This window comes from Coregonus clupeaformis, chromosome 3, assembly GCF_020615455.1.
Source record: "Coregonus clupeaformis isolate EN_2021a chromosome 3, ASM2061545v1, whole genome shotgun sequence".
Classification (NCBI taxonomy): Eukaryota; Metazoa; Chordata; class Actinopteri; order Salmoniformes; family Salmonidae; genus Coregonus; species Coregonus clupeaformis.
In genome coordinates this window covers 33660342-33686756 of record NC_059194.1, presented here as the reverse complement: position 1 = coordinate 33686756, position 26415 = coordinate 33660342, and the positions used below count along the sequence as shown (strand labels likewise).

Genomic DNA, 26415 nt, shown 5'->3' with positions numbered 1-26415 from the left:
TTTTTGCTCACCGTTCTTGTGATCATTTTGACCCCACGGGGTGAGATATTGCGTGGAGCCCCAGATCAAGGGAGATTATCAGTGGTCTTGTATGTCTTCCATTTCCTAATAATTGCTCCCACAGTTGATTTCTTCAAACCAAGCTGCTTACCTATTGCAGATTCAGTCTTTACATTTTTACATTTTTATTCATTTAGCAGACGCTCTTATCCAGAGTGAGTGAGTGCATACATTTTTATTTTGTTATACTGGAATCGAACCCACAACCCTGGCGTTGCAAATGCCATGCTCTACCAACTGAGCTACATCCCTGCCGGCCATTCCCTCCCCTCCCGTTCCCTGCGCCGCCCCATGGGTCTCCCGGTCACGGCCGGCTACGACAGAGCCTGGATTCGAACCAGGATCTCTAGTGGCACAGCTAGCACTGCGATGCAGTGCCTTAGACCACTGCGCCACTCGGGAGTCTTCCCAGCCTGGTGCAGGTCTACAGTGTCCTTTGACAGCTCTTTGGTCTTGGCCATAGTGGAGTTTGGAGTGTGACTGTTTGAGGTTGTGGACAGGTGTCTTTTATACTGATAACAAGTTCAAACAGGTGCCATTAATACAGGTAACGAGTGCAGGACAAAGGAGCCTCTTAAAGAAGAAGTTACAGGTCTGTGAGAGCCAGAAATCTTGCTTGTTTGTAGGTGACCAAATACTTATTTTCCACCATAATTTGCAAATAAATTCATTAAAAATCATACAATGTGATTTTCTGGATTTTTTTCCTCAATTTGTCTGTCATAGTTGACGTGTACCTGTGATGAAAATTACAGGCCTCTCTCGTCTTTTTAAGTGGGAGAACTTGCACAATTGGTGGCTGACTAAATACTTTTTTTCCCCACTGTATGTTATTTATACAACGTCAAAAGTAGGCAATTTAGCCTACTCAAGAAAGGCCACTTATTTGTGTTTGCATTCAAACATGACCATGTATGACACATCCGTTTCCAAACTGAACAGTGAAAAGTCAGGGGGGTGTGAGACAGTTTAAGAGTGCCGGCATCTGTCTGAACATTGGAAGAAGAGGAGTCAAATACAACAGGGGAAAATGTCATAACTACACTGTCTGTCTGTATCCAGGGACAGTCAGACACTCAGTTGAAAAATCTCTGTGTCTGCATATGTTGTCTGTTTGTATTATGAGAGCAACTGGCACAAGTTGAACCATCTGGCCGAAGTTCAAGAGGCGTTTGAATCCAGACCATTCTCCTAACCCTCCCCCCATGCACCCCCCTAAAATTTGCTTTGGAGTTAGGCAGGAAGGTTACGAGAATCTGTGAATCATTGCAGTATGCCACTTGCAGAGAAATGAATGGTGGAAGTGTGTTTTTATTTCCATAGGAATGCATTGTTGTACTACTTCAGTGTCTTTATGGGCAGTGGAGAGAAAGGCAATGGTTTGGCTGCATAAAAATACAAATGTCAAACTCACTCCCACAACACTGGAACCCCTCTATGTTAAAACATCCATGTTTAAACGCTCAGGCAGGCAGACACAGAACCAGCTCGCTCATACTCTCTTTTATTCTCTAATTCAACTTTACATATGAATGTCGTTATAACATAAGAAATTACTATCTGCTAATTCAAAATGGCTCTGCATTGTTTGTGTCCTGGCTAGAGAATGGGCCCTCTGTGGCCTTACACAGTGGTCCTGTTCAGGGTTCAGCTGCCTCTCACCCTGTGCTGCTCCTGCCACCAGTCGCAGTGTGAGGGAGTATAACACAGTCACAGAGACTAGTCATCGTTAACCATGTGGGTCACTCATTCAGCACAGCCATGCTAGTCAGGAAGGACTGTAGGAACAGCATAGCAATGCACAGAAGCTGAATCTTACAGCTAAATCTGTTGTCTTTTTGTGTCATGAAAATGTATACATTGCTTTTGATATTTCACAGTTTCTATATTTTTCCCTTACTTTTTAACTCTGCATTGTTGGGAAAGGGCTTGTAAGTAAGCATTTCACGGTAAAGTCTACACCTGTTGTATTCGGCACATGTGACAAATAACATTTGATTTGATTTGAAATCATTATGTAGGCTGTGTGACTGTCCTTTTCCCCACCATAAATCAACATCACTCCTATTTGGATTGGGCAATCTCTCATAATGCAGATGTTGTCGACGTTACCATGTTATTAGTCTCTTACAGTAATACAACAACATTAAACTATGCTTAGCCTACTATTTTGTGTTATTGGTAAAACTATACAGATTTTTTTTTACTAAAGCGTTGAACAATCAAAATCAACAAGTTACTTTGCGCGTCTTGCAGTGAACAGGGGATACAGTTATTCAAAAAAGTTAACTATTCGAATTTGGTTTTCGTCGGGAGAGTAGGGGGGGCTAAAGTGTCCTCAGAATTTTCCAGGTTTTGCTTGTTGAAAAGTTTCCTGGGGCGTATTCATTACGCCGATTCTGTTTCAAAACGTTTCTTAAACTGAAGCAAACGGAACGAAACGGGGAGGAACCTACCTGAATTTGTCCAATAGAAACCAACTGTTTGGACTAATGATTACACCCCTGTTTTGGTTGCTAGTGAGAGACGCTGCAGAAGCAGTACAGTATGGACTGACACGCCGAAACCGTTAACTTTTGGAAAATCAAGTACATGTCCTCTTTCTAGGTGCATTAGCCGGACAAAGTCATAGCTATGGCGCGAGACTGCACTACACGAAGTCTGGACAATATTGATCTCTCTGCTTTGAGGGTGAGTTCTGGATATGCCTAATTAATTGAAATGTAGGCAGACCTTTGTGTAAACATTGTTGCAGCAGATGTGGGTTACAAAGTTTCAATCTCTATTCAAGTCATTTGAGGAAAAGTTACGTAAAATTAAGTTAGCTAGCTACTTCGTTACAAAAAGTTAGAGCTTTCATGTCACAATAGGCTTTAAAGAAACCATGGATCTTACAGTTTTCTGGTTCGTTTTGCTTTCAGAAGTTAATATTTTTTTGGTTTACCGGATTTACAGCTGTTTCATAAGCAACGGAATTGTTTTGAAAAAAGTAAAGCAGTAGTAATATGACATGTTGGCATGTTACAAGTGTGAACAAATGGAACATAGTTGTAGCCAGCAATGCCATGCAATATTCCATTTTAAGTGATGACCTAAAGGTCAGAAATTATTCTGATTTGTGAATAAACATAAGGTTCTTTCAAAATTATTTCATTTGAAGTAATGTAATGTTGTCCTCTTGTTTCAGGATCCTGCCGGAATATTTGAGCTGGTAGAAGTGGTTGGAAATGGAACATATGGGCAAGTCTTCAAGGTTTGTAGTTTGTGTCAGACCCACTCTCCTATTCTTGTCTTTGACCATGATTACAATTGCAGATGTATTGCCAGTTGCAATGATTTACATTTTAAGGAGCATATAGCAATATATACTATGCAAACATTGCATGGCACCATCTTAATCTTTAAGTAAAAAGAAAGAAAATGAATATAGCAATACTACTCGCAATACTATAGCTGCCAGCAGTTGATAGCATGGAACTTGGTGTAGTTCCCATGAAAGTACTCACTAAGTGAGAAAAACTGTGAGAGAAACTGTGACCTAAATTGGCTTACAAACACAAGCATCTTCAACACTCTTGGGTGGAGTCAACATCCTTATCGAAATCGGCTCAACTGAACGCTTCAGTGATGGTTTGTGGTTCTTTAAAAAAAAAAACATTGAGGTGTTTTAAATTATCTTGACAAAGCTGGGCCTTTCGAGTAGTTCTTGCCACATTCTCACAGATGTGTCAACTCTGACCGTGAGGTAGCAGTTGAGTGGATACCTTAGGTTGCACAAGCCTTTGATTTACAAGAAGGGAACCTGTTCAACATAAAGAATATCTATCATTATCAAGTGTACATTACTTGAATATCACTGGAGAAAATCACGTTTCGTCTAGTTATATTCAGAATTGCAAGAAAGTCCCTACACATTAGTTAACGTAGTACCAAAAAATAGACTGTGAAATGTTTTGTTGATGTAGTGCACAGCCTGTCAGTTTCTGCAGGTATCTCAGCTGAATGAAATACATCTCCTGTCAAGTGGATCAATGTCAAGAGTTGGCTTCCTTTTCTCCTTCTACTTGTGTGTGCAGTGCACAGTTTCAGCCCATGCTAACAGGAACAGTGACTTTACACAGAACAATAGCTTATCCTCCTCTCAAACTACATGAAAAGTACTTTCCAAATTCCTAGCCATTCTTTAGGTTATATAAACACCAATAAGTGTGTTTAGTAGTACTGTGCACTGTAATTACCCAGCCAAACACTTTCCCTCGAATGTGTTTATTTTCATATTTTAAGTCATACATTCTGTACATATTGTTTACATGTATGAGAAATATTGCAGATTATTTCTTGAATTTTGTTTCACTAGAATAGTCTAAAGAAAGTGGTGGGCCTAACTCAGAAACAATCATATTAAGTTATTACAAATTATTACAAATGTTATTGGCCACATGCGCCAAATACAACAGGTGTTGACTTTACAGTGAAATGCTTACTTACGAGCCCATTCCCAACAATGCAAAGTTAAAAAGTAAGCCAAATATTTCCTAAATAAAAAAGGAAATAGTAACACAATAAAAACAATAACGAGGCTAAATACAAGGAGTACCAGTACCGAGTCAATGTGCCGGGGTACGAGGTAGTTGAGGTAATTGATGTAATACAGTATGTACATGTGGGTAGGGGTAAAAGTGACTAGGCAATCAGGATATATAATAAACAGAGTAGCAGCAGCGTATGAAGTGTGTCTATGTGTGATTGTGTGTGTGTGGGGCATCAATATGCATGTGTGTGTGCTTGTTCTGTGAGTGTGAGTGGATGTAGTGTGTGTGTGTGTTTGTGTGTGTGTGTGTGTGTGTGTGTGTGTGTGTGTTGGTGTGTCCGTGTAGTATGTGTGAGTGTGTGGGTAGAGTCTATTGAGTGTGCATAGAGCCAGTGCAAGGGAGTCAGTGCAAAACAATTAAAGTAAATCAATAATAAAGGGTGTCAATGTAAATAGTCCAGGTGGCCATTTGATTACCTGTTCAGCAGTCTTATGGCTTGGGGGTAGAAGCTGTTCAGGTGCCTTTTGGTCCCAGACTTGGCACTCTGGTACCGCTTGCCGTGCGGTAACAGAGAGAACAGTCTATGACTTTGGTGGCTGTAGTCTTTGACAATTTTTAGGGCCTTCCTCTGACACCACCTGGTATAGAGGTCCTTGATGGCAGGGAGTTCGGCCCCAGTGTACTTTACTCGCTTAAAAAGGTTGGATGGAAACCTGGTTATTGTTGAGAAAAATGAGGTTGTGGGTGTCTTCTGCAGGCAGCCTAGATTCATTACAGTAGTAGAGGAGTGGATGTTGGCTACAGACAGGTAGAGGGCACTGGTCACAGTGTACAGATGTAGGATCTTAATTGGCTGGAATGGAGCAAATGGAATCACCCTATTGCAGGATAGCTTTCCTGAAATGCAGGACATGTAAAACTTGTAGTGTAGTTGAGGTTTAAAAAGGCTTCTGAAGTTTGTAATTTCTACTTTGACGAAAAAATTTATCAACCCCTACAAGAATATCCATTAATTATAATCCACATAATAATTCACATTTCCTGTTGCTGCAGAATTATTTTCAAATTAAGATCCTACATCTGTAAAAGGAAATTCTGTTTTTGATGCCACTACATCAGGGCGTCTGTGGCTTTCCTCTCCTCTCAGAATCTGGTTCTTTTTCTATTCTCCTGCCAATTTACCCATTCTGAAAATAGAACATCACAGGGAATGCGCGTCTGTGGAAAATATCGATTTTGAAATTGTTTACTGGGCTTGTTCTGAAGGCAGCGAGTCTTGTTTTTCAGTACAGTCTGAGGTCTTGGTTTTAATCATCCGTCCCCTTGGGATTTCAGTGTAGATGTTTGATCGATGCCACAGTTTTGTTCCTTGTTGAATGTATAAGACGTGACAATTACTGTCAGGCTGAGAAAACAAAGAACAGTCCAGTTTGCTTCTCTGCTTCTTCGGAGGCCTTAATAAAGGACTACCACTTGATCTGTGTCCCAAATCAATACACTGGTAAAATTAGCATCTCATTTTCTTCAGTCTTACAGTACACTTCAGGGCAAATCTTCAGCAGTTTGAAATGCAGAGCAATGTTGTTGTTAGCCTGATGTGTGGTGTGATCTTTGGTGAGAGCAGTGGAAATGGCAGTGGTGTCATGCCAAGAGAAACACTGATGAGAATGTCCACCCTGTAAACCCTCTCGGATGGGTGACCTTTGTCATATGATGTTCAATGTCTGTTCTTCAACACTCCAGTCCATAATACGTTATGAAAGATGAGATAGTATGTATCCAAATCAAATAATTAATAGCGCTTGCAAGCAGCACAAAATTCAAACAACATATTACTTACTATCCTTTGATTATTTCTCACTCATTGTATCTGTTAGAAAAGAATATGACTTCAGTTCACAGGAGGTTGGTGGCACCTTAATTGGGGAGGACGGGCTCGTGGTAAAGTCTGGAGCAGAGTAAGTGGAATGATATCAAATTCATCCAACACGTGGTTTCCATGTGTTTGATGCCATTCCATTAGCTCCATTCCAGCCATTATTATAAGCCGTCCTCCCCTCAGCAGCCTCCACTGCTTCAGTTCATATAATACTGATAATACCATGCGGTTTTATTATGCTAGTGTAGCTGGTTTGTTGTCATGCTCAGAAGAAGCTGACTTGGCACCAATGCTGATCTATTGTTTCCAGTCTGCCTTCAGTTACATGGGAGGCTATTTTTGACCCTGTCCTGTTTTGCTATTTAACACAGCATTCTTATCATCTCATTGTTAAATGCGGAATACTCTTGTTTTATCTGGTAAGTGTTTTGGATCATCTTGTTCTTGTCTTGTGTCTGGCTGGGTTCATTTTTAGAACCCCCCACCCCCTAATCTCTTCAGCTTTTAGGGTGGAGCAACTTGTATGTCAGAACGAGAGGGAATTTTCTCATTATGTTTTCCAGGGGTTTAAAGCTTTATGTGTCAGGCCTTGTCTTTTGTATTCATCCCAGGCATCGGAGTCATGGCTTTCTTAACATAGTAAATCTTAAGAGACCCATCCATGCTGGTTAAAAGGGTAGATTGTAAGCAAGGGGTCACATGATGAGCGTAGTTTCCCTGAGGTCATTTATCCTCTGGGATCTTCATGTTTTTTGGCAGCAAAATAGGATGGTCCATTTAGAGATGCTTCATATTAAAAGAGGAGCTTGTGTGATAGGATCTCTCTCACGCATCCCAGGGTGAACCCTATCATGTGACCTTCCTGTGTTTGTATGAGTGGGAGATGTGTTGTGATTTGTTGCACCACTGATCTCATCTGTGTCTTCTGGGGATACTGTAATCAAGGGTGTGGAATTAGTAGCCGTACAGTAAATGGTTTCATCCGTGCCATTTTCAATGTTTAAAATGTTGCATGTTGTTTAGTTTTGCAGGATTCAAAGATACATTCCTATTGTAAGATGATAACTGTCTCATTGCATATAGCAATATCTCATCATTTTGTTCTTAGGGTGGCTACATCTAGGGCGTATTCCTCTTTTAAATGGGCACTTCCCTATCTTGCAAGATGCAAACTCATGAAGTGTGAAAAATTGGGTCAGGCCAGGCTTGCACTGCAGTGACAAAGCAATAGACAGTGATGCAACACTCGAGAGCTGTCGTCACTTGCATGCCTCCAAGGTCTGATATTGAGAAAGTCCCAGTGTGTCGGGAATCATCACGAAGCAGGCAGGCTCCACTTTGACCCACAGAGAGGAAGCGTCTTTCTCAACATACACTTCCTGAACCGCAGTCGCTGCTCAAACCACTGGGACGCCTGCCTGGATCTGGTGACGTTATCCCAGTGCCCTCAGCTCTGGAAGGGCCATGGAAGGGCCCCGTCGTGGTGTTGAGATGTGGGCTCACTGGATGCGTCCCGAATGGCACCCTTTTCCCTATTTAGTGCACTACGTTTGACCAGTTCCCATAGGGCTCTGGTCAAAAGTAAAGTAGTGCACTACATAGGGAATAGGGTTCCATTTGGGATGTGACCACCAAGTAGACTTATGTTTGGGTAGGGGAAGGAGAAGAATGCCCTCCATGCGTGCGGGGTAGGAACTGTGGTAGTGGGTGATAACCCTTAACCCCTGTACCCTGGAGACTGGGGAGGACAGCCTGTCGCTGGTGGAGATATTTCTGTCCAAAAGGGGATTTCCTCATTATTCCCTAACCCAACTGTGAAGCCCCTTGCTCCCCCATCGCATTGTATCTAATGACCAGCAGAAAAACAGGAAGTCGTGAATGAGAAAAAGCAGATTTCCATCAGAAGAAAGGCAGTGGCACTTCCATCAACACTACTAAGGTGTTGATAAGAAGTGTATTGTGATGAGAGGTTCATTGTATGAGATTAGATCATTACCATGCAGATTGAGTTTAGTGTTGATAGAACCCGGAGTATATCGACAGTGAAAAGATAATATAGATGGATACTTTCCATATGCCAGTAGTTAAAGTGAGCCCTTCACATTTGGTTTAGGAGCCGATCAATTTCTCTTTGTTGGATGACCTACTCGAGTGTCTCTTTATTAGAATAGGGAATGTGATTTATGCAATGCGTCCCCCCCACAAATTGAATGTGTTTCAGAGAGACCATGCTGTGACTGTGTGTTGTGTGGAATGCTGAAGAGGTTGTAGGGGTTTGAGCCACGGGCCGATTAGTGGACAGTTTTCTCTTTTCTCTCTCTCCTTTGATCAGCGGGAGGAATGTGCTCTCATGCAGTCTCTTTATGGCCTGCTTTGGATCATGTGCACATGCTTGCAATCATTATCTGTCAAATACTAATGACTCTGTGGCAGCATGCATACAATGCCAGTGAAGTTTATTTTTGCAACATGAATAAATAGTTGACTATGGTAGCTACATGTATTATTATTGAACATGTTAATCTGTGGCGTACTGCATTAGCATTGAACAGCCCCCGTGATATGCAACTTTTCAGGGAAGTCAGGAACCAATATACACAATCAGTTAGGAAAGCAAAAGCTAGCTTTTTCAAACAGAAATTTGCATCCTGTAGCACTAACTCCAAAAAGTTTTGGGACACTGTAAAGTCCATGGAGAATAAGAGCACCTCCTCTCAACTGCCCACTGCACTGAGGCTAGGAAACACTGTCACCACCGATAAATCTACAATAATCGAGAATTTCAACAAGCATTTTGCTACGGCTGGCCATGCTTTCCACCTGGCTACCACTACCCCGGCCACCAGCTCTGCACCCTCCGCTGCAACTTGCCCATGCCCCACCCCCCCGCTTCACCAACTACTTCTCAGATAGAGTTCAATGTGTCAAATCGGAGGGCCTGTTGTCTGGACCTCTGGCAGTCTATGGGGGTGCCACAGGGTTCAATTCTCAGGCCGACTCTATTCTCTGTGTATATCAATGATGTTGCTCTTACTGCTGATGACGCTCGGATCCACCTCTATGCGGACGACACCATTTTGTATACATCTGGCCCTTCATTGGACACTGTGTTAACAAACCTCCAAACGAGCTTCAACGTCATACAACAATCCTTCCATAGCCTCCAACTGCTCTTAAACACTAGTAAAACTAAATGCATGCTCTTCGCCCAAACGCTGCTTGCACCCGCCCACTCGACTAGAATCACTACTCTCGGCGGGTCTGACCTAGAGTATTTGGACAGCTACAAATACCTAGGTGTCTGGTTGGACTGTAAACTCTCCTTCCAGACTCACATTAAGCATCTCAAATCAAAAGTTAGATCTAGAATCAGCTTCCTATTTCGCAACAAAGCCTCCTTCACTCATGCTGCCAAACATGTCCTCGTAAAACTGACTATGCTACCGATCCTTGACTTCGGCGATGTCATTTACAAAATAGCCTCGAACACTCTACTCAGCAAATTGGATGTAGTCTATCACAGTGCCATCCGTTTTGTCACCAAAGCCCCATATACTACCCACCATTGTGACCTGTACGCTCTTGTTGGCTGGCCCTCACTACATATTCATCGCCAAACCCACTGGCTCCAGGTCATCTATAAATCACTGCTAGGCAAATCCCCGTCTTATCTTAGCTCACTGGGCACCATAGCAACACCCACCCCTAGTCTGTGCTCCAGCAGGTATATCTCACTGGTCATCCACAAAGCCAACAGCTCCTTTGGCCGCCATTCCTTCCAGTTCTCTGCTGCCAATGACTGGAACGAACTGCAAAAATCTCTGAAGCTGGAGACTCTTATCTCCCTCACTAACTTTAAGCGTCAGTTGTCAGAGCAGCTTACCGATCACTGCACCTGCACACAGCCATTCTGAAATTAGCCCATCCAACTACCTCATCCCCATATTGTTATTTATTTTGCTAATTTGCACCCCAGTATCTCTATTTGCACATCATCTTTTGCACATCTATCATTCCAGTGTTAATACGAAATTGTAACTATTTTGCACTATGGCCTATTTATTGCCTTACCGCCATAATTTACTACATTCGCACACACTGTATATATAGTTTCTGTTGTATTTTTGACTTTATGTTTTGTTTACCCCATATGTAACTCTGTGTTGTTGTTTTTATCGCACTGCTTTGCTTTATCTTGGCCAGGTCGCAGTTGTAAATGAGAACTTGTTCTCAACTGGCTTCCTGGTTAAAAGGTGAAAAAAAATAGTAACAAATTATCTGACATGTTGGGCAAAGGTTTTGCTGGCATGCAACAAGAAGCATTTTGAAATGGGAAATCAAATGATCTGCTACTTCTACAGTCATTTCGTGAGCTTGAGACCTAGCTATTATCCTACTGTATGTAATGCATGTTCAAAGTCTCAATGTCTCATATCCCACTAACACGAGGAATTATTCCTCTATATTGTAAAAGTAGTCTACTCTGCAGTGCCCACAACTGATGGTGAATTGTCGGACCACCAAAAGCAATTTCAACCATTTATTAACTAACTTCATTTTTGTGTCCCTTTGAAATAGCCTGTATAAAAGCTTGGCTTTGTATTTGGAGAGTTTGACTGTGACAATGGAACACAGCCAGCTTGAATGTTTAAGAATAATTTTGGTCAAAGCAAGACTATATGCCACAATCCCTCTTGTGACTAACATGTTTTTCTACAGAAGTAAAATACATCTATAATTGTGTAAAGCGTTTGTAAAAATTCCTATTTTGATCATACTATTATCAAAGTAAATATCAGTGACTTTGCCTAGAAGTCTATTGTTAGTATTTGGTCATTAGCCCAAACAGTTTTCAGCTCATTGTTATTGTTAAAGATAATCATATTTTAATCAGATTCGATTAAGGGGCTCTTGTTATTTTCCCATGTGTGCTTGCTCTCTCACTCTGCTCTAGTCTGGCACAGGAAGCTGTGGCCATTTTAACTCCTGCCTGTGCTTGTGGGGAGCACTGGCCCACTTCCTAATTGAACCTGGTGCTGAGTGTCTGCTTCAAAAATCTGTTCACATGGTGTGGCCTGCTGCTGTCTGCCCAACCGCCAAGCAGCAGTCTGCACCGACCGCTCTCGAATCTTTTCTCACATTGATGTCCTACAGTACACACAACTATCACAGATAAACATGGGCAGGCAATGGCAGGAAATAACAATAAACATGGGAATACTCAAAGGCACCGCTGTTTGCCTGTGTATTTATTTTGTATTGCAACCTGTACAGAAATAATATAGGGGTTTATTTCAAGGCAATCTATGGATCGGATCGTTATCACATATGTGAGTGATTAGTGATGCCGAATTTCTGTGGATGTGCAAGACTGTGGTTACATAGACTAGCATATTGTGCAACAGTGCAGCTGCACAATACTGTCCCACTGGGCACAGACCTCAGTTCAACGTCTAGTTTTGATTTACATTTGGTTGAGTTGTCAACTAATGTGAATTCAATGTGAAATCAACAAAAAAAGACACAATGTCATTGGATTTAGGTTGCAAGTTGGGTGAAAAAAATACAAAAATCCCTTAGGTTGATGACTTTTTGCAAATCCAAACAGTTTTCCACGTTGATTCAATGTCATCACATTTAAGTTTTTTGTTCAAATGATCTGGAAAAAATGTTTATTCAACCAGTTTTTGCCCAGTGGAATGTGATTGATACTAGTCCCCAAGTTTGCATTTGTGAAACGAGTAGGTGTCTTGTCTATTGCCATTGGGATATATTGGAACAATACTGGCAAGCTACCAACAGCTACCAACAAACTCTCTCTAGGTTTTCCCTGATGTGTTCATGGTTTTCAAAGTTGAGTTAGAAACTCTGCTTTAGATGGGTAGCTTGGATCTAAATGGATAGCTAAATCTGCTGCCTATATCCCATAATATCCATATATTAGAGTATAGAAAGCATATTGGGAATTAAAAGACATTCAAAGTGCTCTCTCTCCTTGTGCATTTCACTCCCTTTTCCTGTTTTGTTAAGGTAAAATACACCAGACTAGTGAGAGCATTGTTGTGTTATGGAGTGAAGTGAGTAGTTCACACCCGGTATAGCTGTGTGAAATTCTCTTCCTGGACACAATTGTCCTCTCTTCTGCTACATATGTACAAACAAAATGCTTGCGGTGGGTAATTCAGAATGACAAAGTAAGGAAAAATCATTTGTGTAAATGCACTGAGGCAAAAAAGACACATATGCTGCTTGCATTCTGTCCTCTTATAAAAAATGAATGTTGGTCACGGTTGTCCTCTTACCATTGGTAACATAAATAGCTCTGTTGTCACAAAATTACATACCCATGAATATGTGATTTTAACCTTTGCTGAGTGATAATAAAAATAAAAATAAACGTAGTTTGTGTACAGCATTGCCAAGCTGTAACATGGGAAGCTAGCTACTAAGATCTTTCTCAATTACCTCCATCTCCGTGCACTTTATTACAGATGGGCAGTGGTGTCACATTCTGTCAGTGAGCATAGCCACATATGAAAGGTCAGGACCATTCCTCTCTCCTCTGGGATAAGTGATTCTACCATCTAGAGCAAAACTGCACAGTGCTATTTACAATACTGGATGATAAGTGCTTGCTTTGCCTGTAGTCTGTGTTCTGTTTATTTTTCATTTGGAGAATAACCTCCATAGTCATTACACTCACTCCACTGCATAAGTAACTCAAATGTATGGCATCTGTCAAAATGGCAAATGAATTAGCAAAATAACGGTAAAGTGCAACGGACTAACATCAATCTGCCTCAGCCCATTGCGCTGTGACTGAACATGGACGAGATGGCTGCAGTCAGTGGGAATGCTACAGAAGCCTCTTATTGGCTTATGAGAGGCAGCTAAATGCATTGTATTGATTATGTGATTGTCCCGCCTGAATGCTCCTCGCTACACTCCTGATTTGGGAATAGGATATTGACTCATATTTTTTGAAAAACATTTCATATGGGGATAGTTTTTTTCCCGCACATTTACATTCATTGCAACCGTTCTCAGGATGGACAATGTAACTGTTTATTTGAATCAGATTCACAAGGAGTATTGCATCATTTTTACTTTAGAATAATTTTACTGAAACTCTTATACCATACTAAGTGTGACTTTCTGCTTGCCGAATCAAACATATGAAATATAGTACGCTTTTGTATGTGAAATAAGAAATTACAATATTAGCGGAGGTTATAAGAGTTGTTCTCAAGATTGGTGGAGTAAAACTGTGATTTCTGAGGTGGATAACAGCATTTTGTGGTGTTTTCAAGCAACTCAATCTCGCCATATGTACATGATATTCCGTAGACCACAGTCAATTGTGTTGGATGATATGAGCCATTTTTCAAATGAACAAACAATGGAGGTCAGTCTAGTGAGACATGTACTGCTCCAGCTCAGGCCCGTGTTCCATTTTCTCTACACACTTTTCACAGAGTTTCTGTACCTATACCTCTTCTGCTCCTTAGGTTCTGACACATACATAACGTTTAAAAATGTTCCGTAGCAACTCACTGCTCTCCTACCTCCTTCCTCTTTTTCTGCCACCAGACTCAGTTACAGAAATAGATACATTTCCCCTCCCTCAATTTACCTCACCTGACTGGTAGACGTGGTCTTAGACGTTAGACTTTCCGTTGTGGTTGCCAGTATGGTTGTTGCCCTGTATTGAATGATGCGTATGTTTAAAAAAAGATGTTTCATAAAATGCTGTGGTTGTCTCAACAATAACCTTAACTACTGCATAATGTTTGTGTAAGTAGCCCAACTGTAATTATTATGCACTAAATGCATTGTCTTACTTTTTACAATGTGTCTTGAGTGACTTTGTGACATAAGCTTCGAGGGTCACAGTACCAAATTTGCTTAATAACTCTTAACAGTATAATCATCATCCTCATCATCATAGACTCTGAGGGTCCTTGATTGTCTTAGCTATTATTGGCGGCCGATGGCCATTCTGTCCCTAACTGTCCCACTGACTGTCCTTGGATCTCGACAGGGACGACATGTGAAGACGGGACAGCTGGCTGCTATCAAGGTCATGGACGTGACAGAGGTAAGACGGCCACTTCCTGGTTCCTGTCTCCATCCCGTCCTCCCTGCACTGAAAAGCCACACAGACATATGCAGGGAGGGCCACGGCCGTGCGACTGCCACTCTGCCGAGTCAAAGGGGCAAGGAGGGGCTTCACACTCAGATCAGTTTACCTTCAAAGACAGTGTTTTATGTAAGAAATGCAAATGAGACCCAGTTAACACACACCAAAGGTTATTATATCCTGAGCTGTCAATCAGCAGGTGAGAACACTGAGAGCCATGTTTGTTCAGGGAAAGTTTAATCATCTCGTTCCCCTCAGGGCAATAAAGCTACCTGGTGATGAGACTATGTACTGTATAGAAACTGATTGAGTTGGCCCTCCTGGCCCGCTACAAGAACAAAGAGGAGTGTTATTACAATAGCGCAAAGTGTACATGGCCAAAGATTTAATTAAATCCTTCTTTTTTTTTTTTGCTTTGAGGTACATTTTAAACTAAGATCTGAGCAAGGATCAACAGTGTCAGTCTCTGCAGTGCAATCTGAAATTCTGTATAGAGTGACTGAAGTTCAACACACCGCACTTATTATTTTCTCAATAGAGAATATAAGACACAGTTAATCAATACGGCACAGTTTCAAATGTATCATCATAAAAACATAGCATTAAAACTGATATTAAGTTCTCCAATATCTGTGTTTTGATCTTGCTTTTTATTAGATCAGCCTTGAATTGCTGGCTGATATTAAAGGTGTTGTATTGGCCTAACACGTAAAGAATGTCTGAGGTGCCTAGATGAGTTTAAAAGGCCCAGTATTGAACCCCAGAGAGTAAAAGCAGAGGAGATAACACCGCCGCTCCAGGCTCTCGGACAATAATCTCTCTCTTCTCAGCACACAAATGCCTTTGCCCTTTTCCTGTCCATCTTGTATTGTCGATCTGCCCAGGGCGATAATAGCAGGACATTTCCTGTAGGACTGAATGGCCCCTCGCTGAAGGCCCAGGCCCAGGCTTCCTCCTCTCCGCTCCAACACATCCCTCCGACAGTCACATAACTTAACCCCCCCCATCCCCTACCCTCACCCTCGCTCCCTTCCCTCACTCCCCCTCCATTAGCCCCTGCTCCTCAGGCTGCCTGGCCCCAGACCCAGGGCCCAGCCGCGGCCCGGTCACTCGCCTCGACCCCTCTTGGGGATTGAGACATTGTCCTGTACAGAGAGCAGCTGTGCCGGGTCCTTTCCGAGCAGGAATGTCCTCTCCTCTTCCTGGTTTGATTTAAAGGGAAAGGAAGGTTCAGTGAAGGCATGTGGTTGTCTCCCTTTCCAGTACAGAAAGGTACCATTCTTTAAGAGAGGTCAAATGCCTGTCTTGAATGGAGCTGCTGTTTCTCTCGGGGTCAGGAGACAGGAGCAGGGAGGCTGTAGGTAAGGCGAGAATAGAGAGAAATACTGCCTGATGTCCCCATTTAAACCTCTTCTGTTATACTGCTATCGTTTAGGGAAAAGTTCATTCCCACTCATATTATTATATAGGAGGCTATTTCGGATGTGTACTTGTAAAATATGTGTACTGGCAGAAAACAACACATTTATTATTGTGTTATTATTTTTGGGAGCTCAGTATCATTATTAAACCACACAACCTATCAGCCCCTGTAAATCAAATCAAAGTCTCTCCCGAGTGGCGCAGTGGTCTAAGGCACTGCATCGCAGTGCTAGCTGTGCCACTAGAGATCCTGGTTTGAATCCAGGCTCTGTCGTAGCCGGCCGCGACCGGGAGACCCATGGGGCGGCGCACAATTGGCCCAGCGTCGTCCAGGGTAGGGGAGGGAATGGCCGGCAGGGGATGTAGCTCAGTTGGTAGAGCATGGCGCTTGCAACGCCAGGGTTGTGGGTTCGATAAAATTATGTATGTGCTAACTGTAAGTCGCTCTGGATAAGAGCGTCTGCTAAATGACTAAAATGTAATGTAAATGTAAAGTCTAATTGGTCATATGCACAAGATACACTGTAAACAAATCCTTTACAGGATTTTTTGGAACGAACTAGTCTACCAAATCAAGCACATTAGGTTGAATTTCTAAGATACATTCTGGGCAGTAGCTAAGGGATGTTGTGGTTTTCCTGTCCAGAAAGACAGTGTCATGTTACAGTCCATTGACTATAGGCCTACTACTGTATGAAAAACCCAGGGAATAGAAACGCAATGCATAAAGAAGTGTCATGCTTTTCCAAGGCTTCACACACAAACAAATCCCCTTCAGGCCCCTCTGACACACACTACGGCTTCTTAAAGAGAAGCTGCCTGTTTCTATCTCCACGCCAAAGACATGCTATGCTACATGAGCCCTCCCTTAGCCTTACTGAGGGTATATCAGTGGAGTGTATGTGAAGGAACAAATCAACGTAGCCTTAGTGCCCCATGCAATGTAAATATGAATGCTAAAATGGACTCCAAGCCCACATGCCATAATTGGTAGAGACTGAGCCAGTGATGAAATCATCACTGCTGTTGATTGCAACGCGTGTTGGCAGGCTTGTGGGTCACCAGTATGGCGAGCCCAGCACAAATCCACCATCTCAGTTTAACTTGAATGTTGGCTTAAAAGTAAACTGTAACTGTTATGTGCATGGGCAGCAAGAGTTCTGGGTTGGCTGCATTACGGCCTGCTGTTTTCCATTGTCAAGTTTGATATTAAAAATGTTTAATATCCTTTTTTGTTTTGCAGGAAGAAGAAGAAGAAATCAAGTTAGAGATTAATATGTTGAAGACATATTCCCATCATAGAAATATAGCTACATACTATGGTGCCTTTGTGAAGAAGAGTCCTGCAGGTCAGGATGACCAGCTCTGGGTGAGTGGCTGCTCTCCATCTCTGTTGATTTCTCCTCACTTCAATCATCTCAATAATGTATCATCTTTAAGAGGGCCTGTATCGCTATCTATATGTATGTACAACTCATACAGATTCTTTAGGTTAGTATGCACCAGTGGAGGCTGCTGAGGGGAGGATGGCTCATAATAATATCTGGAACAGAAGTAATGGAATGGCATCAAGCACATGGAAACCATGTGTTTGATGTATTTGATACCATTCCACTGATTCCGCTCCAGCCATTACCTTGAGCCCGTCCTCCCCAATTAAGGTGCCACCAACCTCCTGTGGTATGCACCAAAAAACATGGTCGCAGAATGCATAACCAGGGCCAGGTGTTTTTCCTGACACCGTGACCTGATCAGGGAAACCTCAGAGCCCTTTAAGTCCAAGTTGTATCTGTGCCTTTCCTTGTGTGCTGTATTTGATGTGTTTTTAGACCTAGCAGTTGTAGTAACAGGGTGCTGTTCTGCTGGTGGGCTGGCATCTGTCTGAGCCATTTCCTCTGTGTCTGTGTGTGACCTTGCTGTGTAGCTGGTGATGGAGTACTGTGGGGCGGGCTCAGTCACTGACCTAGTGAAGAAGACTAAAGGGAACTGCCTGAAAGAAGACTGGATCGCCTACATCTGCAGGGAGGTCCTCCGAGTGAGTACTGCTACTGGAGATAAGCCATTTAAGTAGGACTCACGCCACAAACCCCTGGGGAAATGTAAAGGTCCTGAGAATCACTTCAGAGAGCTCTTCTCATCCTATATCCGCCGTATTGTAGTGGGTACGTTATTGAATTGGGCTAGGAGCTTTTGCTTATAAACTTATGGTAGGACAGTAATGGAGGGTTAGACGATGGCCCACAGGGGCAGATAGCAGCGTAGCACGGTGAAGTCATTGTCTTAAATAAAACAAACTTCATGCGTTTATTTTTAACTCCTTTGAAGCAGTGGATGATTTCTGTGCCTGTTCTGTTGGACAGCTCCCAAGCCCCAAGAGAGAGAGAGGTCATGTAATGTGTACACTTTGTGCGTGCCTGTGTCGTGTTCTGATATTGTGTGTGTTTTTGTGTGTGTGTCAACACAGGGCCTGTCTCACCTCCACTCATACCACGTCATTCACAGAGACATCAAAGGCCAGAACGTGCTGCTGACTGAGAACGCAGAGGTCAAGCTGGGTAAGGACTAGGAGACAGGGTCAAAGTTCAACTCACAACTCACATAGCCACAGTTGGCCATTTCAAAAGGATGTGTCACTGTCACTTCAGTATTGGCTTGCTCTCCTCTTGTAGGTGTGGTTTAATCTGTTCAAACACTGTATCTTGTCTTTGCCAGTTGACTTTGGGGTGAGTGCTCAGCTGGACAGGACGGTTGGGAAGAGGAACACTTTTATTGGGACTCCGTACTGGATGGCCCCTGAAGTCATTGCTTGTGACGAGAACCCAGACTCTACTTATGACTACAGGGTAAGAGGCCGCCATTTCTCCTGGAAATGCTGTTTGTGTGTGTGTGCGTGTGTGTGTGTTAGAGTTCTCATTCTGAGCACAAACCCGACGGGGCCCGACAGCCTGGTCTTATGCCTCAAATTCTGTTAATTGATTCTGGCAGGTTTCAGTCTTGCCATGCTGTTTTAAGAGAAAAAAAACGGTGCGTATCTGCGCACCTTTTAGTCTTCTACGGCTCTCTCTCAGCTGCAGCAGCTGCAGACACTCGCGGTGCCAGGATTCCAATATTGGCTGGGCCAGAGACATTTGTGACCATGATGAAACTTAATTTTCTGATGATTTACATTTTTCAAATTGCGATACGAATAGGCTGGAGTGCACTCGGTAGAATGATGATCCACAAGAATACGACAGGCAGCGCATCTGAGTATCAGGGAGAAGCCCATATTCCAATAGCATCTGTTAACGCTGATACATCCTAACAAAATACACCCTCTGACTGCCCTGCTAATGTGCCTTGCTGGACCTTGTAAACTAGCGAAAGTAGACCCATAACTGATCCAAATATTTTCCTAATCAAGCATGCATTCAAAACACGGCGCTTTTGAGCGATTATTCAAATGGGTGTTTGGCAGAAAATCTAGTTTTATTTATTGTTTAATGATTCAAGGCTCCCTTTGTTATTCAATAAAAAAATGTAAATGCTTGATTGTATTTAAAGGCATGAATGACTCGTATGCTGTGTAATGACATGAATGAATGATTGATTATATTGAAGTATGCTAAGTTACGTTAAGCCAAATAAAAAAGGAGGCGCTCTCACAGCTTGATGGTGGATAGATTATATAAGGCTATTACGTGAGTCAAGAGCAAAATAATACACTTGATTTAGGATACATTATTGCATTCTAAATGTTTCTGATCAGTGATAGATGAGCAAATTAATAAATGAGTTACCACCTCCACTTGCCCAGCCAGAGATCAATTAACCAAATATACAGACGGAGATTCAGTAAAACAAAATTACATTGATTCATTATCAGACAAGTCACGGGCTTGGGAGTAGGACAGGCTACTAAAGGGAAAAATCAACTTGATAAGCTACATAACATGCTAGCAAAATCTTCCTATCAGCTGATATATGAGCAAACTAGAATAAAGATGATCATGAGCACTCACCTTAACTTAACTATTATTTTCCCAGCCTAATTGTTACCAAATATCCAAACAAGATTCAGTGAAAACTAAAATCTGACATGGATTGATTTATCAAGATGAGTCCCCACGCTTGTCTGTTGAGTGGATCTGACTGGATGACTCTCCTCCTCTATAGAGTGACCTGTGGTCTCTGGGAATCACAGCTCTGGAGATGGCTGAAGGAGCACCACGTAAGTGTCACCTTCTCCCTCCCCTCCTGTCCATACACATTACAGTCTCATCAAGCAATCTTCTCTTTCTCCTCCACATCTTAGAGTTGGAGGGTATTTTGGAGACCCTGGCTAATATGCTCTACTGTAATTATATGGTTTATTTTCTTTTAAAGGGATACTTCAGGATTTTGGCAATGAAGACAACATATCTACTTCCCTAGAGTGAGATGAACTCGTGGATACAATTTGTATGTCTGCGTGCAGTTTGAAGGAAGTTGCTAACTAGTTAGCATTGGCTCGAGAAACTACCTCTAACTTCCTTCATACTGGATGCAGAAACATAGAAATGGTATCCATGAGTTCATCTGACTCTGGGGAAGTAGATAAAGGGCCATTGCCAAAATCCTGAAGTATCCCTTTAAGCATATCCTATGTTATTATGCTATATTTTTACTCTCGCAAAGTTGTAGTTTTGAGTTTTGTTGGATTAACTCACTGTATGTTTTCATTCTCTCTGTGAGTGACTTCACAGTGTTGTCAGATGTTGCAGCCCATATTACCAGTCACGGACTGAATCCAAGTGTCGTTGAAAGTGATTGGGCTCACAATGATGTGACTGAGGTCAGACAGTTCTCTAGCGTTTTGAAATGGAAAACCCTTGAGTCAAAAACCGAGAAACAAATGAAAGAAACTCATGACTGTTTGGTGTCTGCTAAGCCTAGTGTTGCACCATGACCAAGAGGGAGTTCACAATCACTGAATGAAAAACAAACAGTGTTGTAGTAGGACTGTGAAGTATACACACACTACAAGCAGGCCGTGTGCACCAGGACAGGACTGTAGCCTAACATTGACAACACTGTGGAACACTTCTTCCATCCCCTGCCATGTGATTAGGCCACAATGGAGCCTCTCATAACCTCGATCCCCTGTCTGTCAGCTGCGTTCCAAATGGCACCCTATTGCCTACACAGTGCACTACTTTTGACCAAGGCCCAGAGGGTGCCATTTGGGACGCAACCATAGTTTCTCTGTCTGTGTCTGTCTCTGTTCCCAGCCCTGTGTGACATGCATCCCATGAGAGCCCTGTTCCTCATTCCTCGCAACCCGCCCCCCAAGCTCAAATCAAAGAAATGGTAAGACAGCTCAGCCTCTCTCGCTTAGAGACACCACGCCCCACAGAGCCTCAGCAACACAGCAAGGAATGTTTTCCCCAGAGTGGCCAAAACTCATACAGCCTCCCTTCGCCTTCCTTCGCCCTTCCACCCAGCCCTTTCTCTTGGTTAGCTAGCTCCAATAACATTACTGCCAACAGAACTGCCGCAATACAATGTCCCTTATTCACCCCTTATCGTACCGTTTTTTTTTTGTGTACTGTAGCATTAGTTCAGGCTGAGCACATATTGTTTATCATCATGTTCCTGGGTGTAATTTTAGCATCTCAGTGTGAGATGACAATCCCCACAGTAACAGTTTGACTGCATGCAAGGCTCTAAAATAAGGCTTTTTAAAGCCAATGGGAAGGGAAAGTGGATCAACTTTTGTCTTCCTGTTCACATGTCTTCAGCAGCCCTACTTTGTTACCTTTCATAATGCATGAAGCCTTGTGTTTGAACCCATGAAGTTCGATCATTCAATATTAAGTGAGAGTGAGTTGGGTTCATGCATGGCAGACATTGAGAATTGAGACTGTATCTGAAATGGCACCCTATTCCCTATAGCCCATGAGGATCTGGCCAAAAGTAGGGGACTACATAGGAGTTAGGGTGTCATCTCGGACACAGCCTGAGCTTGTATGTTGTGACCCTCTGTCCTCTCCAGGTCCAAAAAGTTCCTGACCTTTGTGGAGAGCTGTCTGGTAAAAAACTACCTCCACCGTCCCGCCACAGAAACCCTCCTGAGACACTCGTTCATCAAAGACCTGCCCAACGAACGGCAGGTCCGCATCATGCTCAAAGACCACCTGGACAGAACCAGGAAGAAGAGAGACAAAGGTGAGGCCATGTTGTCATAATGGGATATCAGAGATCATCTAGTCTCACTCAACAACTGAGTCTTGCAGTCAAGGCTATAGAGATAACTTAATATCATGATTTAGTGCTGTATGATACCTTGCGCTGCTAATGACCGCGGGGCACCTTTTTGGCCTTGTTATTCTTAGTCACACTGGCAGCGACAGTGAAAGTGGCAGTAAAAAGGTGTTTTGATTCTCAATCTAGTCTCCCAGTTCTCTGTCTACCCTTGTGTTGAATGTCTCTAGGCCTAGGGAGAGGCTACTGTATGCCTGTCATTAATGAAAGGTTGTGATAAAGGGTTCCATTATCCACTGGTAATGTGGTGGGATTTGGGTTTAGAGGCAGCAGCAGGACTGCTCCTTGTCAGCCCTCTCACAGTGAGACTGCACACCCGTGTCATGTGAGAGGAATGCGCCTCGGAGGAAGCAGTGTTTAATCATCTCCTAGACTGCACCACACCCCCTGCGGCCTCCCTCGCTCCGTCTTCCTCCCCACGCCACATAATGACATCGTCTCCCTGCCTGCCTGCGCCCTCCGAACCTACAGGCTTCGCCCCGATACCAAAACAGCAGTTTCCTCGGCCCTGTGCCGTTGGTTTGTTGGTTGGCGTTCTGCTTAGCTGGTCAGACGGAGAGAGAGATGACCCTTTAGAGCAGAGCCAAGCCTGTAGTGAGACCATGTGACGCTGATAGCGGCGGCTCCAAACACAGCAGAAACACTCAGTCATTATCCTGTTTTCATAACCTACTAGAGTTTGACTTGGAATTAGAAACATATACCCATTCTCTGGGGCCAGCCACACTCTGTCTCTCTCTCTCTCTCTCTCTCTCTCTCTCTCTCTCTCTCTCTCTCTCTCTCTCTCTCTCTCTCTCTCTCTCTCTCTCTCTCTCTCTCTCTCTCTCTCTCTCTCTCTCTGTGTAATTCACAATCACTCATGAGGCTTCAGAAGGAAGAATGAGCCTTACTTAACATGCAGAAGTATTTCGTCATTTCTGACAAGCATTTTGGAATGCAATCCTATTGAAGAAAAGGAAGTGAGTGAGACAGTTCATGACGAGTTTTAGTTCCATGTGGGTAAACTGCAGGAGACACCTGGAGGGGAGACATTAGGTTGGTTTACTGATGCTTGATGTCTTCCCTGCTCTGTTCTACAGTATAGAACCATCTCCTTGTTTTCTCAGTATATACAGTCATGTGCATGATGGTATCATTGGGATTACATGCATCCCTCATGTCTGAAATATTCACTGGTCACATGTTGTCCACAGAGGGCCCAGAGTATGAGTACAGCGGCAGTGAGGATGAGGAGGAGGAGATGAACGAAGAGGAAGGTGAACCCAGGTATGATGACACAGCGTTTGCACTGTCTGCAGTGAAGGTCAGACTCTAGCTGTGACGTCACGTCTACGTCCATCAAGCAGCCAGCTGACCCCGTCTGTGACAAGTCCGAGTTTTACAGGTTATGTAATAGCTGATGCAGGCGTTGACCCTGAGAACTGTCATAGAGGATATTCATCTGAGAGTGCACAGTGTGTGAATGCATCGGCGCGTCCATGAAGACATTAATGTGTCACCAGATGCTCCTGCTTGTGTTCCCTTAGCTGGACACAGGGCGCCATATGGCAGTGACTATAAAAAATAATGTTCTTTTCTGCTGTGGACAGTATGTGCGTGTGTGTGTGTTTGCACGTGTGTATGCGTGAGTGCGTGCATGCTTGTGTGCATGTGCATGCAAGTGTTCCTTCCTGTGTGTAACTCTACTCCTATCCATATAACCATGTGCCTCCTCACTCCTGCCCGTCACTCACTATGTGCCTTGCTACCATTTCTGTCCTTTCTCCATAGCTCCATAGTAAACCTGCCGGGGGAGTCCACTCTAAGGAGAGAGTTCCTACGTCTGCAGCAGGAGAACAAGAGCCGGTCAGAAGCCCAGCGACAGCAGCAGGTCCTCCAGCAACAGCTCCGGGACCAGGAGAGGTACAAACAGCAGCTGCTGGCCGAGAGGCAGAAGAGGATCCAACAACAGAAAGAGCAGCGCAGGAGGCTGGAGGATGTGAGAGACACTCTTTAGTTGAACCACTCTGCTGCTCTCTGCAGCCCTCTCCAGCAGAGCAGCAGAGCCAAACACCTGCTGCCCAGCCAGCAAATGAGCTTGGCTGGCTAGAGACTGAAGGGCTCTCTCTTTCGCTCTCTCCCTCCTGTTGTTTGTTTGGCTCAAATTAGAATAACTCTTTTGTGTCGAACAAACCAAAGAATTGTGTTCTAGAACAATATAGAGTATTATACTGTGGTTTCCAAATACGGAGGGATTGCTTTCGGGAGTGATGCTTTTGTGTGGTTTGCTTTGCACAAATGACGACTGACGTGATACTGTACGTCGTATTAGGTCTGAGTATAGAGCTATGGTGTGTTCTGTAGTGTTTTTGTTTGTACAGGACAGATGGATAGAGAATTATGTCATGTGTCGTGTTGGACTGTGATGTCGCATTGAGAATTGGCAGAGAAAATATATTCTGTTGAATGAGGTAATACCATGTTTAGTGACGTTGTGTTGTTGTTGTTGTGTTACAGCAACAGAGGAGACAGCTGCAGGATTCTGGGGTCCAATGGCCAGAGCTACAGGAGATGCTATGGAGGGAGGAGACTGAAGCTAATGAGAGAGGTCTATTCAATGAGAGGAGCAAGCGAAGGGACAAGAGACAGGTAGCTGGCAAATTTTATCCCCCAGAAAGAACACAATGTTTTAAGTAGTAGACTGCCTACCCTACCCACTCAATTCTTATCCACTCGTATGGCTCCATGGGATAGGCAGAAACCAAACTAGTTTGTGCTGATTTGATGGTCTTTTGTGCCCGATACCTGAGGAGGATTATAAATATTTATATTCTTGTGTAATAACACTGTACTTTACAAGCTACTACAAGCTGTAAGTTCCTGGAGTTCAAACGGCATTATCATGGGCCAATATGATCTAGATTCTACAGTCTCGGTAGACATTTTTGGTCCACACATAATGTGTGTCTTAAGTCTGAACATGTTAACCTGGTTGAGCATCATAACACATAACACTGTAGTTTTCACTGGGACGGGACCCACTTTGTTTTGTCAGTAACCTGCTCTGAAAAATGCATTGTGACAAGGTTAATGCATTTTTAATCCAGGTGCAAGTTAACATTTTATACATGTTCCTCTACAAAAACTGCTTATATGCATTTGATATGAAGGGTGTTGACGCAGCACTTGCACTTTTCTCAGGTTTCAGCCCATTGGTGATAAAATCCACCAAGCTAGCATTTAACTCCACTGATGAAGTTAGAAACGCTATGGAAGATCGCAGAAATAAATTGCCTGTGGGACCATCCTGAAAGAAAATAATTAAACGTCTCTTACTTTTTTATGCTGTATTAACATTTCCCATTATTTGAAGTTGGAGCTAGGCTGAGTGCCATGGCGAGAAGTCACTGACAATTACATCATCCTATAGCCGAGGTAAAGGGAACTGTCATGTCGTTCTGAGGACTTTAATTAGACTGTTTAATTCGAACACTCGGTTAATTAATCTCACACAGTTCAGTGGCTCTGAATGAGCCACACCTGCCTGCCTGACTGCAGTGCAGGACAGTAGATGACATGTCAGTCTGTGTGTGTCTGTTACGGTCATGTTCAGTGGGATCATTAAGGTGTGCAGTGGTTTTGAGTCTGTTCAATGTACCATTAGCTGAGCAATAGCCCACAAATCATTCTCCAGGATGTATACAGTATGGGTACATTCCAAATGGCACCATATTCCCTATTCCCATCCACATCGACGCGGCCGCAGTGGAGAGGGTCAAGAGCTTTAAGTTCCTCGGTGTCCACATCACTGAGGACTGATCATGGTCCTCTCACACCAGCACAGTCGTGAAGAAAGTAAGACAGAGCCTCTTCTCCCTCAGGAGGCTGAAACAATTTGGCATGGCCCCTCAGATCCTTAGGAACTTTTACAGCTGCTCCATCGAGAGCATCCTGACTGGTTGTATCATCGTCTGGTATGGAAACTGCACCGCCCGCGACCGGAAGGCCCTACAAAGGGTGGTGCGGATGGCCCAGTGCATCACTGGGGGTGAGCTCCCAGCCATCCAGGATGTACATGCCAGGCGGTGTCTGAGAAAGGCCCGAAAAATCACCGAAGACTC

At 43.3% G+C, this 26415-nt stretch overlaps 1 protein-coding gene across 4 annotated transcripts in view; it reads left to right on the top strand.

The window, feature by feature from the left end:
- Positions 1 to 2587: 2587 nt before the first annotated feature.
- The window catches only part of LOC121545460 (mitogen-activated protein kinase kinase kinase kinase 4), a 57095-nt gene continuing 33267 nt past the window's right edge, over positions 2588 to 26415 (top strand). For 3 of the 4 annotated variants that reach the window (XM_045208365.1, XM_045208364.1, XM_045208363.1), the window contains exons 1-13: positions 2588 to 2751; positions 3248 to 3313; positions 14513 to 14569; positions 17277 to 17402; positions 17958 to 18068; positions 18498 to 18588; positions 18746 to 18876; positions 20189 to 20243; positions 21283 to 21361; positions 22047 to 22219; positions 23509 to 23581; positions 24086 to 24293; positions 24812 to 24943. In XM_045208365.1, coding sequence (XP_045064300.1) covers positions 2695 to 2751; positions 3248 to 3313; positions 14513 to 14569; positions 17277 to 17402; positions 17958 to 18068; positions 18498 to 18588; positions 18746 to 18876; positions 20189 to 20243; positions 21283 to 21361; positions 22047 to 22219; positions 23509 to 23581; positions 24086 to 24293; positions 24812 to 24943 — 1359 coding nt within the window. In that variant the 5' untranslated portion in view covers positions 2588 to 2694. The other variant, XM_045208367.1, reaches the window with a different exon arrangement.